The 14,705-nt window shown below is 38.8% G+C and overlaps 1 protein-coding gene and 1 long non-coding RNA gene across 5 annotated transcripts in view; one reads left to right on the forward strand and one right to left on the reverse strand.

The window, feature by feature from the left end:
- TRPC3 (transient receptor potential cation channel subfamily C member 3) overlaps positions 1-14,705 on the forward strand; it is a 38,603-nt gene that overhangs the window by 16,209 nt on the left and 7,689 nt on the right. For 2 of the 4 annotated variants that reach the window (XM_065684677.1, XM_065684695.1), the window contains exons 3-5: positions 3,549-3,734; positions 10,481-10,645; positions 13,102-13,318. In XM_065684677.1, coding sequence (XP_065540749.1) covers positions 3,549-3,734; positions 10,481-10,645; positions 13,102-13,318 — 568 coding nt within the window. The remainder of the gene's footprint in view (positions 1-3,548; positions 3,735-10,480; positions 10,646-13,101; positions 13,319-14,705) is intronic. The other 2 variants (XM_065684686.1, XM_065684704.1) reach the window with 2 other exon arrangements.
- LOC136016936 (uncharacterized) lies at positions 5,736-10,275 on the reverse strand. Its single transcript, XR_010613752.1, has 3 exons — positions 10,147-10,275; positions 9,022-9,703; positions 5,736-6,776 (listed from the first exon to the last, which is right to left on the reverse strand). It is a non-coding gene; the product is annotated as an uncharacterized LOC136016936 (long non-coding RNA).

Consider the following 14,705-nt stretch of genomic DNA (forward strand, 5'->3'; position numbering starts at 1 on the left):
AGATTCTGTTTTCTGGTATTCATAAAACACCCTAGAGGTAGATGATTGAAAATCGGGTCCCATGGTTACAGTGTGGATAGTATTTGTCTGTCTTATTCTATAAAACAATCAGATAGATTGAGATAAATTTGATTTCCTAATATATAAGTCAGTTAAGACCTTGAGAGGGAAATCTGACAAGTTTTCCTAGGGTAAGATTCAAAGCCTGAGTTAGATATTAACAATGCATGTACTGGTTTTCGGTTCCCATAACAGCATTTCTAAGTAATGTAGCCTATATTTAATCCTTAAATTAGAAAGAATAAAACTTCATCCATGGTATCTTTAATCTTATCTGGCAGTAAGCATAACTTTCATAAGCAGGTGGTCTATCCACCTATTCAGAAACATGTAGCACTGTTAATTTTCCAGTAGAAATGCGAATTCCTCTTGGGTAGTAGAGTAATAGTCCATGCAAAGCAGTCTGTCCTTCAGGAACTGGCAGGGATATTCGCAGGGTGGATGAGTGTAATTTTCAGGATGCCAGTTAATACCATGTGAGCTGTGGTGGCAGGAGCTCTGCACCGTTTGCCAGTATCAGTCAGGAGCTCTGACACACTCATGGAAATGAATCTCCATTCATGAGAGAACAGCGGAATTAAACCATCTGTAGTGATAGCAGTCTTTATGTGATAGCACTACAGTCACAATTTCCCCCCCTTTTGCCAAAGTGAGGTGATTTTACACCACTTTGCCATTTGTAGGCAGTATTTCACAACTGCCAGTGCAAACGTGTTCTTCCTTAGTTTGTACCAATTGAGAAAACTATGTTAATTGCTCTTTTAAACTGTATGGGTAACTATAGCAGAAACATACTTAAATGTTCACATTTTATGCATCTCATGCTAGGTTGTACTTGTCTGCTTGCATGTGTGGTGTGAGACTTGGTTTCAGCTTACACATGAAGTAACACCATTTAATTTTCCTGACTTTTATATTGAAAGTTGTTAGAGAAGTATCTTCTTAGTAACGCAACTTTTGCTATCATGTTTCTGCGTTGTTTTCAGGAAAAAGAGAATAGTTGAATGGTAAAGAAAATGGAGTGAACCTGTAGCAAGTGTGACTTCTTTTCTATATAATACAAGTCTACTCTTTCTCCTTCTCTTTCTTCACAGTTAGAAAAGGAATGAGAAAAGATTTTGTAAATGAAGCCACTCCCCACAACTGGACTGCCTATGTTCATCAATGCAAGGACAAAATTTGGATTGTGTTATGTCATAAAGCACTTGAATAATATACAGAACCATCTAAACTTTATTAAACCTTAATATATTATGACCTTTGAGCATAGGATAGACAGACATAATACTAAAACAAAGACTTATTTTTTCCCTGTAAAGTTACAAGTGCCTGCAAATTCAGCCATGAAAGAATGTAGTGTCTGTTTTAGTAATACAGAACTATGATTAAATTCATTGAAGTTAGTGTATCGCCCCATGTGCTGCAAACTGCGGATTTACAGCTACTTCATAATGTTGAAAGACAAATTGATTACCACTTGTATTCCTGTTGAACTAATATAATGCTGTACCTGATGCTTAGCATGGTTTTTTGCACAGCCACCTCATTGAATGCCTTTCTTTTGCTGTAGTGAAATGTGTAAGCAACTCTTGCTTGAAATGGGAAATTTAAGGAAGAGTGTTCAAGTTCCCACAGATACATAACAATTTTATTGTGAAAACAATATAGACAGTGTCAAGAACATAGGACTTCATCTGACTAAAGGCAAGGTATTGTTTTAGGCTTCACTAGAGTTATCTTCAGTCTCTACCCTGCCTGCACTGACGAAAGTCCCGCTCTTCATTTTACATTGCCTTACTTCATCGTGCGTTGTTTAAAATCCTTTACAAGCCTGAATTCTAGCAACTTATACTTTCAGTTCTTGGTCTCTGTGATGAAACTTTCCATCTTGACTAGGTTGTCAAGAAAAACTGTTTCCGTTTATTTGTCTTTTTTTTAAGACTACTATTCTAGCCACCATTCTGGAGTCTTCCTCTGCAAGGCTTTTATCTTTGTGGGATCTAATGTCTAATCACTTTCACATCTTTTACTTTTAAAAGTACTTATTGCAGTACTTTTTACTACTTTTAATTCTTTGGAGTCAGACCTCCATGCTTATGTTTTACTCCTTTGACTAGCTTTCTTATGAGACTGTCTTTTTAAAAGTTCCAAGTCTTAGTCATACAAATGCTTGCTCATCCTTTCGCTAAATTTAATCATATATCCCAGTATTTTTATAATTGGCTCTTCTGTGCTGTTTTTCTTGGTTACCAAAACCAAATCTACAATAACTTACATCCTGTTGTTTCACTGGCAACTGTATTAATTTGTCCTCTATGACCAAGGGAAATGACTAGGTGCTGTTTAGTTCTATGATTATTACTGGTTGTTTCCAAGTCTGTACCTAGGATGTTAGTCTTCACTAATAACACAGTTCCTACTAGTATTTGTCTGTGGTAATGTTTTGTTTTTGATTCATATCTGAATCTGACCTGTGGGATTGATAATCATGATTGATTCTTGTAATTATCCTATGCGTATCCTATCCTATCCTATCCTATCCTATCCTATCCTATCCTATCCTATCCTATCCTATCCTCTTTTCCATCTTTCCCCAGAATGATTTGAAACTACTGAGAGCCTGTTTGTCTATACCATTTTACAGATGCTGAGTTGAGTATGTAACAAAACTAGCCGTTCAAGGACGTGAAAGTTACTTAGGCAACCAGGAACAAGTGAGGGTTTTAGGAAAAAAAAAATTACATTAAGTGAGAAAATGACAATGTCCGCAAAGCCATCATTAGAGAACAATTTGAGAGCCTAGTACCTTTGAGCTGTCCTCTGAACAAGCTGGTTTTTGTGTTGTCTATATAGGCAATTCAGGGTATTTTGGCCGTTAACACTGGTGTCCAGGTTCACACCGCAGTTACTCTGTGCAGTTACTTTGTAACCCACTGTACATAGTGTGGGGCTCGAAGTGTTCCAAGTATAAGTGGGAAGCAGAGTGGGTGGGAAATGGAGGGAAGTGATTACAGTATACAGCAGAGTAGAGCGTAAGCAGCCGTTTTAGCAGCGTAGAAAGAGCAGAAATATATTTGTAGCCTGGGAGGCAACCCCGTAAGAATTACTTCATTAACTGCGAAGTTTTTGCAAGGGTGAGGTTAGTATTTCAAGAGTTCTGGTCCTGGTTTGTTTGAGCAATTCTGATTTGTCCATTCAACTTCCCCTTGTTGCCCATCTGGGTTATTTTCATCACACTATTATGTAGTGTTCCAAATGCCCTGTTAAACAGCTGTCATCATCTTCTGTTCAAATGGCTGCTTTGTGTCAGAAGAGAAATGATTCTGCTGTACAAAAATTCCGTCATGTCTGATATGCTTGCACCTTGACATAGTATGTAAAAGTCAAATATTATTAATTTCTAGCAGCTTGTACAGGTTCCTTTTTCCTTGCCATTGACTCTTAAGCATGTTTATCATGGGCTTTTTTCTCTAACCCCTCTGTTTCAGAATGACTATCGCAAGCTGTCTATGCAGTGCAAGGATTTTGTGGTGGGTGTTCTTGATCTCTGCAGAGACTCAGAAGAAGTGGAGGCCATTCTGAATGGGGATTTAAACTCTGAGCCAGTTGAAGCGCAGAGACACAGAGCATCACTGAGCCGTGTGAAGCTGGCCATTAAGTACGAAGTCAAAAAGGTAATGTCCTCGTAGCCAGTGCTTTTAGACAGTGTAATCAGAATGCAGTGTCATCTCATTATCCCATAGGTGTTATGGAAAGGTGGTCAGATGCATTAATGAGACATAGCGTATGTAACCAAGATTCTCACAAGGCAGAAATGGACTACAGTAAAGGAGATTATACAAATCTATTTTCTGCAGCTGAGAACTGGCAGGAGATTTTAATGACATAAATCAGCTGGGCTAGTAAGGTGACACACAGCTGGTCAGATCCTTCTCCTGAGTAATCCAAAAGAAGACATTTTAGTGTGACCAGGTTTTCACTCACTGAAAGCAAGCATAAGTCTTGTTGTCAGTCTGTGTGATAATACCTAATCCAAAGAGAAGGCTGTATTGGTGAAAGTATTGGTTTCAACCAATGAAAAGATCTGGTCTGTTCATTATTTCTTTTTATTATCTTTGCTTTCTAACTGAATTGGACAAGTAAATTGTGGGAAGTAAGTCTTGCAGCTATCTACTAGCATTTTTATCATCAGAAAGGTTTGTTTGTTTGTGGAGAGGTTTTGGGGTGTTTTGATTTCTGGGGTTTTTTTAATTTTTTTTAAAGAAAGGTCTTTTACTACTTTGAAAAAGGAAGAGTACATCTAAGCTCTCTTTAAGTATATTATTTTTTTATTCATTTTAAAGTATGACAGTAAGTCATATAGCTTATCTGCAACTGTGTGTTTTCTAGTGAGAAATTCTACATGATTTACCATGTGTGTTTCTTTAAGACGTATTTTAAAACCCAGTGCTGGAAATGTATGGAAGACATTTGTGGCTAATCAATTTGTAGTTAATTAATTGATTTCAGTTCTTCATCACTTTTTAAAGTACCATGTGGTTTTGGTTAATGCCTCTCAAAGTAATTTTTAATGAACAGTTATCTTGTGAATGCATGTTATGTGTTGAAAAGTGTAGCTGTGTATCACACGTTGGACATACCCATTTATCGTAGAAATTCCCTATATATAGGCACATTTTTCTTTTCAAGATCCCACTACTCTAGCACAGAGAATAGTTACTACTGTGTCGTACTGTGGGAGGACTCAAGAAATACAGCAATGCCTATGCATTATTTTCAGCTACCTGTTTACATGGTTAGCATCGTTTCCATTCTTAACAGCCATTAGGTTCATCATCTCCACAAGATGTCTTGTGTCTCTCAGAACAAACAACACTGCCTTCTGTGGCCACCTGTTGAGACAATCTGCCATATAAAATGAATTGAAAGCAATCTGCCAGAACAACTGGGACATACTGATGTTTATTATGTCCCCAACAGATGGTTGACAAAAATCGTAAATGCATATCCTAAACAGCGAATCACTGTTTCCAATATAGAATTGGTTTACAGCAGATAAGTGCATATTAATTACCAAAATTCAAGGTAAATATATACAAGTATTAAATTAATTAAAAATAACAAAACAGGGAGAGAATCAAAGTGTATGAGCATGTTATCATACCTAAATAACACATGAATTCTTTATGCTGTTGCATTTTAATATGTACCAAACCCTTGCAGAGACTTACATCTCCGCTTTCTTTCTGAAGACTGTGATTTTCTACTAAGAGGTTGTGGTCACTGATGGAATCCATTGCTGAGCAAAGGATCACACAAGTCTGTTAAGAGTAATAATAATCTATGCAGTGCAGAAAAAAAAAAAGACAATTCCATATAGCAAACTTGTTCTCTCTTGCAAGAGATTAAGTATTTGTGTATAAACTCAAGGTTTTGGCTCCAATTTGTGACAAATACAGTTCAGAACCTACCAGACTAATGATCTTGGTGCAAAGAAATAAATAGATGGTGCACGGCTGTTACCCTATTCACACATAACGCTGTTCCCTATAAATGGCAATGTCAGGGTCCAACTGGAGAAAACCCCAGTGCCAGACCCTGTTTCAGTTCATGATCCAAAGAATGAAATTCAGACACAAAACAAGGTCAAGTGCCGTAATCGATCAGTTGGTTTATTAGGAAATGACAATTATTACAAAAAAAAAAAAGGGGGGGTGGCGGGAAATTATTGTAATAAAGGGGATAGTGATAGGACAGATTGGAAAAAAGGCAGAAAATGAAGCAAGGATTCAGGGTGCAGGGAGAGAGAGAGAGAGTCACCACCGTGGATCCAGCAGTGTCCCAAGGATCCCTTGTCATCATTGTTGGTGGTGGGAGCTCTTCGGGATTCATAGTCAGTATTGGAGCAATCCCTCAAGAGTCCATCAGAGGTGGGTGTCCTTGTGGAGGCATCCTTCTGGAGTCATCCCCTTGAAGGTACCTTGTGGAGTGTGTCTTGTGGAGTTGCCATCATGGCAATGTCTCATGGGGGGTGTCCCTCAGGGTCCATAGTAGTTGGAGGAAAGTGTCCTCACAGAAGTGTCCGTCTGGAGTCATCCTCATGGCAATGGCTCCCTGGTGATGTCCCTCTTGGTGATTACCCTTTCCCACTTTTAGAATGAGTTGGGTGGAGTACCTCTATTCCTCATGTCATGTATTACACTTTTCTGGTGGACCAGTTTCCCTGCTCTTGCAGCCAGCTCTTCAACAGCATGTGTCTGTACACACGTGCCTGCAGCAATTCTTGGGATAACGGGTAGCAATTCCTCACATAAATCTTCTAGGTAATGGATGGAAGAGTCTTAGCTCTTTCCCACTCATCCCTCAGGCAATGGATGGTGGAGTCCCAGTTCCACACACCCTTCTCCCAGGCAATGGATATTGGAGTCTAATCTCAACTCCTCCCACCCATCTCTGAAAAAAAGACAGGTGGAATTCCATCTCAGCTTCTCAGACCAGTCTTTGAGGCAATGGACAGTGAAGTCTGATTTCAGATCAGTCTCTCACAGGCCATTAGAGAGGGAATGGCAAGGACTGAGCCAGCGAATGTCCCTGCCATTGTGGTCCTTTGATGCTGGGGTCAGCTCCATTACAACTGTGGCAGATTCTAGCGATATTCTGACTGCAGAACAGATTCAGATGTGGGAACTCCACTCAGAATGTTTTCAACCCTATAGCTGTAGGAAGCAGACAAGGATGTGGCTTATTTTTCTTACTTTTCAGTATTCCTACCTGGGTTTCTGAGTCAGCTACGTTAAGGTCAGTTTGCTGTTACAGACAGCATAGCCAAACAGAACTACAGGTCCATGAAATGGTTAATGAGCCATATGCCCTTTTCAGAGGGAGAAGATAGAGGAAAATAAAAATGACAAGTGAGTAAGTATGCTCATGAGTTCACTGCTAGGGAAATGGGAAGTTTCAATTCCATTAGTAATGAAACTCTTGCACTTACTATCTTAGGCACTGCATTAAAGTGTAGCCCACCTTATAAGCAGGATATAATTTTGAAGCTAAGGTTCAGACTGAAACTGCAGTCCCAATAGTGAAGGACTAAGGGAATTAAAAAGTAGAAGGGGGGAAAAGGGGGGGGGGGGGGGGGGGGAGGGGCACAAAAACAACCAACCAACTAAAACAAAACAAAAACCCAACAAAAAAACCCCAAACAAACAAAAAAAAAACAACACCCCTAACACCCCTCTTTCCTCCTTCCCCTCCCTCTCCCTCTCCTCCCCCCCCCCCCAGCCCCCCCTCAAAAAACTTGTTAGAGCAAGTAGTCTCATGCGGAATGCTGAATTGCTGCTGCAGTAGTGCTTTTAGTATTGTATTTTAACTCTGTCCTTAGATTGTCAACCAAATTACAGAGAAGTGCTGACACCGCCAAGTTCTGCATTTCTTGATGAAATAAAAATCAGAATGGAATTTCCAAGTGAGTTTGAGCAAAATCACAGAATTTAATTCGCTCGCATTCAAGTTTTGAATCAATAGATATCGAAGAAGATTCAAAATTCTCTTTCTACATTGTATGTTTGTGTATCAAAGTATGCCAGGATCTGTTCCTGCTAAGTCTCAACTCAGTCATTAGGATGTTAAGAATAAATAACATTATGATCACTCTTAGTCATACAGAAAAATATTTACTACTGATGACTTGGTTTAGGGTTATGGAATGTGAAGTGTTGTTATAGTCAGTTATGCCCAGAAAGGCAGCTTAACTAAGAATTAGAGCTTTTTAGTGACTAGATACTGTCCTTATGCATCCTTGTTGTTCACTGGGGTTTGGATTGGATCCCAAAATGTTGAATAAATGTGATAATGAGTTCAACATATGTAAGTAAGAAACTGCATGGAAAGTAGGATGATAGAAGAGAAATGCAGAAGGAACAAGGTTGTAGGATGATGTGATCCATAGGTGAAATATGATGTGAACCTCCTGTCTTTGGAGGAGATGAAGCTGGAGGGAGAGACAAATACACAAGGCAGGGAAAAAGCTAGGAGAGGTTGCAGTTGTTGAAAATAAGGATAGTGTAATCATAAATTCAAGTATTTCAGTGAGCTGAAGAGAAGGATGAATTTCAGCGCTTTTATGGATGAAAGAAGTGACACACATTTCTCTGAGGGCTTGGAAGTGGTGCATATTGTGCAGTTGCCAACAATTAAATAAGTTGCTAAGATCTTCTCGAGAGCTGTTAGACTTAGTGCCAGATATCTTGCCATATCCACTGGCATCTTATTCACTAACTCCTCCATTTTCTGGGGAAAATTATAGCACAGGCAGACCTCCTCTTGCTGTCAGATCAAAATGTTGATAGACTAGGAGGAATAAACCAGCACACAGCCTTGGATGAGATATGCAAGAGGGCCTGAGGGCTGATTTATACCCCTAGGCAAACTCCCTTAAAGCTCCTTTGCTGTTTCTTCCTATTGCTTCTGGTAACATGAGCAATGATGTGTTTCTTCTCTTTCCTCTTCCCTACAGTTTTAAGTCTGTTTTTAAAAAATGTCTTTGTAATTTGAAATAATTATTTACTTCCATTCCTGACTTTGGCCACAGTTAACCCGCTTTGTCCCTTGATGTCCTGTGTTGAGAATGAGACCTATTTTAGCAAAAGAAGAGACCGGGTGCATAGTCAAAATGCACAAGTGCACAAAATCCAGTCTCTCTTTTTCCAATGGGCAAGGTTGGCAGTTTTTACAGTGCATAAGCTTCAAAGGTGACAGCCTAATTAAAAGAATACAAACAGTTCAGGTTGACATTTAAAAAAAAAAAAACTTTAAAAAATCTTTTAATGTATTTTTGGTGGCCATTCCACTGTAGTTACAAACTGCATTAATATGTGATCTAACTGGTCATGAATCGTACACCAAAATACTTTGGGACTTACCGTTTAGAGCAAAATTGGTTAAAATATGAAGATTGCTTACCTTTTTAAAGTTTGTGCAACAGCTTCAGATTTTCTCTTGAGGGTTTTAAGCTTGCCTGTTTTCATTGCCAATGATTTAATTTTACTTTTTAAATGAAATCTGCCCTGTTGTACTACTGAATGCTCTTTTTAATGAGATTTGGCATATAAATGGAATTTTGCAGGCAAGACCTGGCTAACAACAGTGTATATGGTACATTATGATCTCAACAGAGTACAAAGTATGATAAAATGGATATCCAAGGTTTATACTTTTTAAGTGTAAGAAACTCGGATCAAATCTCACTCTTAATCCAACAAGGATTATCAAAGTTATCAGAATTATTTTCTAAACTTTTTTTGTGAAACTGCCTAGCATTCTTTACTCTGATTTACTAATTACTGTCAGCTATTGTGACAACTACATTACCAGATTTCTTCAGATTGCCATAATAACTAGACTGTTACCCTTCTGCTTAATTGATGTCCCAAGTGCTCTCATGGTGTCTCACAGGACATGGTATAATAGTGACAATGATGAGTAAGTATGATAATACTTCAGAAATGGACTTAAGCAGAACTGCAAATATAATGGGCAAAGAACATAGGGAGTACACATGGGCTTTACACTCCTGGTTACACAACATGATTGTGATGGGGTGGTGGCACAGCCTCCTCTGTCCGTGTTGCCAGAAGTGGACATCCTAAAGAAATACAACAGTGGTTTAAAAATAGAGCAATACATGCTCACCTTTCAACAAATTCGACCAAAAGTGATTTTAGTAAAATGAAAGTTAAAGCATATTTAAACAAATGCAGTTGTTGGCAACAGCTTGTTTTATCATTCCGTAATTAATTTTGGAATCATTCCCTTTCCTTGTGAACATACTAAAATCTTACTGAAGCTAGGAAAATAGAATTTGCACATATCTGCTGCATAGAAGAAAGATGGAAGTTGACTGGTTTCTTTTTTAAGTGGCTACTGCATCCTTAATATGTGCCAGTTTAGTATCTTACTGATTCAATTTCTCTGCTCTTGTTCAATTTTGGGACACTTGAGGAAGAATTCATGGAAGATTGGGATGAATGAAACAGTTGATTATGGTCAGGCTGAAATTTTCAGCCTCCACAGAAATTCTGCATGTACCTGATTTGCTGAGAAATTGTTCGAAGTTAAGACTGAGGTTCAACTCTGACAGGATCCAGTTGGATATGTGAAGCTGTTCTAATAATGCATCAAAGGGCTTCTATCAATGCTTGCTGTCCAACATGTGCAGCCTTGTCCCCAAAGTGCTGTTTTAAATCAGCTCTGCAGTTTCTTCTTTATTTAGTAACATCTAACTTAAAGGAAAGGAGAAAAGAACGTGGTTTTTTAAGGTCTAAATTAACACCAGGTATTTAAATTAATCATGTATGTAGCAGTTACATAGTTCTTCTTACAAATAATAATATGTCTTGGTTTTCTTTCTTTTTCTTTACAGTTTGTAGCCCATCCAAACTGCCAGCAACAGCTACTGACTATCTGGTATGAAAATCTCTCAGGATTACGGGAGCAGACCATAGCTATCAAGTGTCTGGTTGTGCTGGTTGTGGCGTTGGGCCTTCCATTTCTAGCTATTGGTTATTGGATTGCACCGTGTAGCAGGGTATTGAATTTTATAAATTACATATCTTGTACTATTCTGGAAGCTGGTCTTCAATTTCTGGCATTCAAAATGCAATATTGTACCTCTAATTCTGCTGCTTACAAATTTTAACTAATTAATGGTATTTTTAGTAATCTTTAGTCTTGAGTCAAAAAATGCTATTTGTTTTATTTGCACTGTAAAGAGGGGACCGTGGTGATGAAGCATGAAAATACATTGTCATTAAGTTTAAATGAAATCATGCTTACTTCACAATCTCTACTATGCATTTGTATTAGTAGCACGTTTTTGGTTTTTTTTTTTTTTTTTTGAAGCTCACCACTCAGATTCTGTATTAGGTCTCCTCTGATGGCATCTTAAGATCTGATGCTGTTCCAATATAAACCATTACCAGAGCATCTGTTGACTTTGCTGATGCAGAACTGAATCTTAAGTGAAATATTTGTTATTCCTGCTGTAGATCTGTTTACCAGGTGAACCATACAGCAGAAATGAAATTAAACACAGTATTCCAACCATGTGGTAGGGTGTATTCGTAAAAGAGCATAACTATAAACTGTTGCCTCATTATGAAAATACATGGGTGCTTCCAGCTTTCCTGGTGATCTCACAATGAAAATAACAGCAGTTTCTTTGAAATACTTGTAGACTGTAGCATGTGAGTTGTCTGCAAATGAAGTGCATTGATAGATACTTGGTAAATTGGAAGAAGGACAATTTCTTTGTTACATTGCCTTTTTTCAAAATGTTAAGTAAATTTGCTTTGTGCTGAATGTGGTTTTAAAATTTTGTTTCCTTATTAAGTTAAATGTGAGGCTTGCTCATTTGTATTTTGCTCTTATAATTCACCTCAAGAGGATAAGATTTTGCTAATTGCCTGCATGTTTCAAGGAAACCTATCATTTTCTGTAAGTTTTTAAAGTTATTTACTTTAAAGATAAGCATTTATGAAAACAGTATAATTGTTACTGTCATTATTATCTGAAATGTCACTTTCTGTCAACATCTGTAGTAAAGATACCTCAGTCACAGCTCCATATTACAGAAACATATTAATATTTTTTTAGCTGGTGTCTAATATAGGAAAGTGACATTTGTCCTTGAGCTTTCTCAGTACCAGAAACACCTGACATTTTTCCTAGTGTTCATGTCAAATAAAAGTACTGTACATCCCTATCAGCAATTTGATACTGTCATTTCAAAATACTTTCTAAAGGTCAGGAGCAGGAAAGGAAACTGAGATTGTTTGCACAGGTAGTAAGTGCTGTTTAGTGTGTGCTGCTCTGTGTAGCTGACCCCAGTTTCAGAAAACCATTCCTTGAAATGAGGAAGCTCCCCATCTGCTGAAATTGTTTTTTCTTCTTATACAATACTGCTGATTGTATTTAGCAGCTCTTCATGGGAAACTTTGGACTGTTGCATAATACTGGTGATGTATGTGATAGTTTATCGCATTATAACTGTACATTAACATCAATAAAGGTTGGACATTATGTACAGAGCAGTATATTATTTGTCATAGCGAAGGAGACAGGAGACCTGTGACCTTAAAAGGTGTGCAGCAGCTAAGATGAAGAAGTCTGTCTAGTATCCACCTTGCCACACCTTGTGCAGAGATAGGACAAGCATTGTCCTGCTCAGGCCACAAGAAGGAGGTGCATTCCAAAGGTACTACTCCTCCCAGCAGGAAGTAGGCTGGGAAGGACAAGTAAACCTACATGTGCATTCCCCTAAGACTCCTGCAGGGAGGGTAGTTAGGCAGTCTCAGTTCCACCTCTGTGCTTCAGCCAGTGCACAAAAGGCTGTCTGTGGCGCAGCCTTGCCAATACCTGCGGTTTTTTGAGTACGTGGTGGGAAGTTGCAGCAGCACAGGCCACATGAGACCTTTACTGCCTAAATAAAGGATACTGGCAGTATTGTCCCCAGAAAAGTGGGTTTACAGCATGGCACTTTTAATGCTGGCATGCAGGCTAGTACTGATGGGATCACAGACTCTTTCATACAGTGAGTAACTGTGACAGGCCTATTGCTCTTTCCAGTCTGGTCTTCTGGAGGCAGATGGTCCTCTCTTTTGATGCAGATGGACTGCATCTGCTGTTGCTGTTTTGTACTTCTGCCAGGTGCAGATACGAATTAAATCAGCTGATTTTATGTGAAAATAGTAGTATTTCTGATCTTACTCTTCTTAGTCCATTGTGAGGGAAGTCATTATTTTTAGTAGACATGAACTATTTATTTGGCACTTAGATCTCTGAACATATATTCTCCTAAAGAGACAATGTACTCCATGAGGTTACCTTTGGGAGACTTTTGTCTGAAATTATAAAGCATCACAGTTCAGTATCCTTTAAAACTGAGGTTTCAGACTGTCCTGAGCTTTGAGTGCCATTTACACTTCTGGAATGTCTGATGGGAGAGTTTGCTCCTTTGAGAAAACTTTCATTCTGCCTTTGCAGCTTGGAAGAATTCTTCGAAGTCCATTTATGAAGTTTGTGGCACATGCAGCATCCTTCATTATTTTCCTGGGCCTACTGGTGTTCAATGCTTCTGACAGATTTGAAGGTATAACAACACTACCGAATGTCACTGTTACTGATTACCCTAAGCAGATCTTTAGGGTGAAGACTACCCAATTCACCTGGACAGAAATGCTGATCATGGTGTGGGTACTTGGTAGGTATATAGCCCCTTCTTTTTATGTCAGCTGTTCTCCTGCAGATATAAATTGTAAAATAAAAAAGTCCACTCCCAGACCTTTGCTCCTGATGTTGCATGGTTAGAATAAACCCTTAAGACAGACAACAGTACATTAGAACTGGTGAAAGCATCAGATCATCTCTTTGCTGCCCTCTTGCAGCATGGGGCAAAATTTTGTTTGCTGATTTGCCACACCGTTTGGTAATTCTGGCATTTGTAACAGGACAGCAGGTTTGCAGAAATCATACTTTATTGAAGTGGCTTTCTTAAATAGTAACAGCGTGTGCCAGAAAGCACATCAGTGCTTAAATGACAATGGTGCTGACATAGCATGTGGGGAAATCACAGTATCTACCAGTGTCAAGTGGCTGGAGTCAGTTATCACTACTCTGTTGTTGTAGTTTTGAGAAGGTGTTTGGTTGGGTTTTTTTTGGAGGAAAAGGGAGGATTAGAGTCTGTATGGTTGCTTTGTGGTTTTTTGGTTGGCTGGTTTTGGTTTTCACTATTTTCTTCACAAAACTGTTAGCCTGTTTGAAACTCCATATGGCAGAAAATGCAGTCTTCTAGCATTTCATCCAGGTCAGGTGCTTTACATGGCAAAATGTCAGTTAGCTGCATGATAATGTAGCATTCTCAGCTTCTACAGGCTGTGGGAGAGAAAAGAGGTAGGTGTAGCACCTGGCTGCTACATGACAGTGCCTCACACTGCCTTTTGAATCACCTATATGCCTGGTTTAAGTCCTGCTTTGTCTTAAACTACATTAGAGTAGGGAGATGCGTATCTGTGTGCTGCCTTCTGGTAGTCCCAGCATACATTCCTGGGGAGCAGCCTTTTTATTTGACAGGAGGCAAGGACAGAGATTTTGGTGGTCTTTAGGACTTGATCACTGTGAGAAATTTCTTGAGCACTCAGGTACAACCAGCCTTAAAACCAATACAGTGCATGGCTGCTGTGCATATGTTTGGAATGGCAGCAGTACACCCCTCTGAATTACCGAGCCAGAACTGAGTTACACGTAACTAAATTCCACTTGCTAGGCTGAAAGGCAATCTTCTGCCAAGTGGAGAACCAGTAGTGCAATTGTGCCCTTTATATTTGGTCATCTGTGTAGTTGGATAGTTGAGATCCTCTGTAAAAGTGAATCCTGATTCAGAAGTGGTTTATGAACATAAATGGTAAGGAAGTGAGAGGAGTTCTTTTTCCATGTTTAACATTCTTCCTTTAGAAGTACAGCATACTGTTATTTAGTTAGGCCATAGTGCTTTCACTGCAAAGTCAGGGCTCTATGCTACTCAACGTGGAGATGTTTGAGCTTTATCGCCACATATCAATTCATAACTTGCTATTTGATCAACCCTGTTG

The sequence above is a fragment of the Lathamus discolor genome, chromosome 1 (genome assembly GCF_037157495.1).
Source record: "Lathamus discolor isolate bLatDis1 chromosome 1, bLatDis1.hap1, whole genome shotgun sequence".
Taxonomy (NCBI): Eukaryota; Metazoa; Chordata; class Aves; order Psittaciformes; family Psittacidae; genus Lathamus; species Lathamus discolor.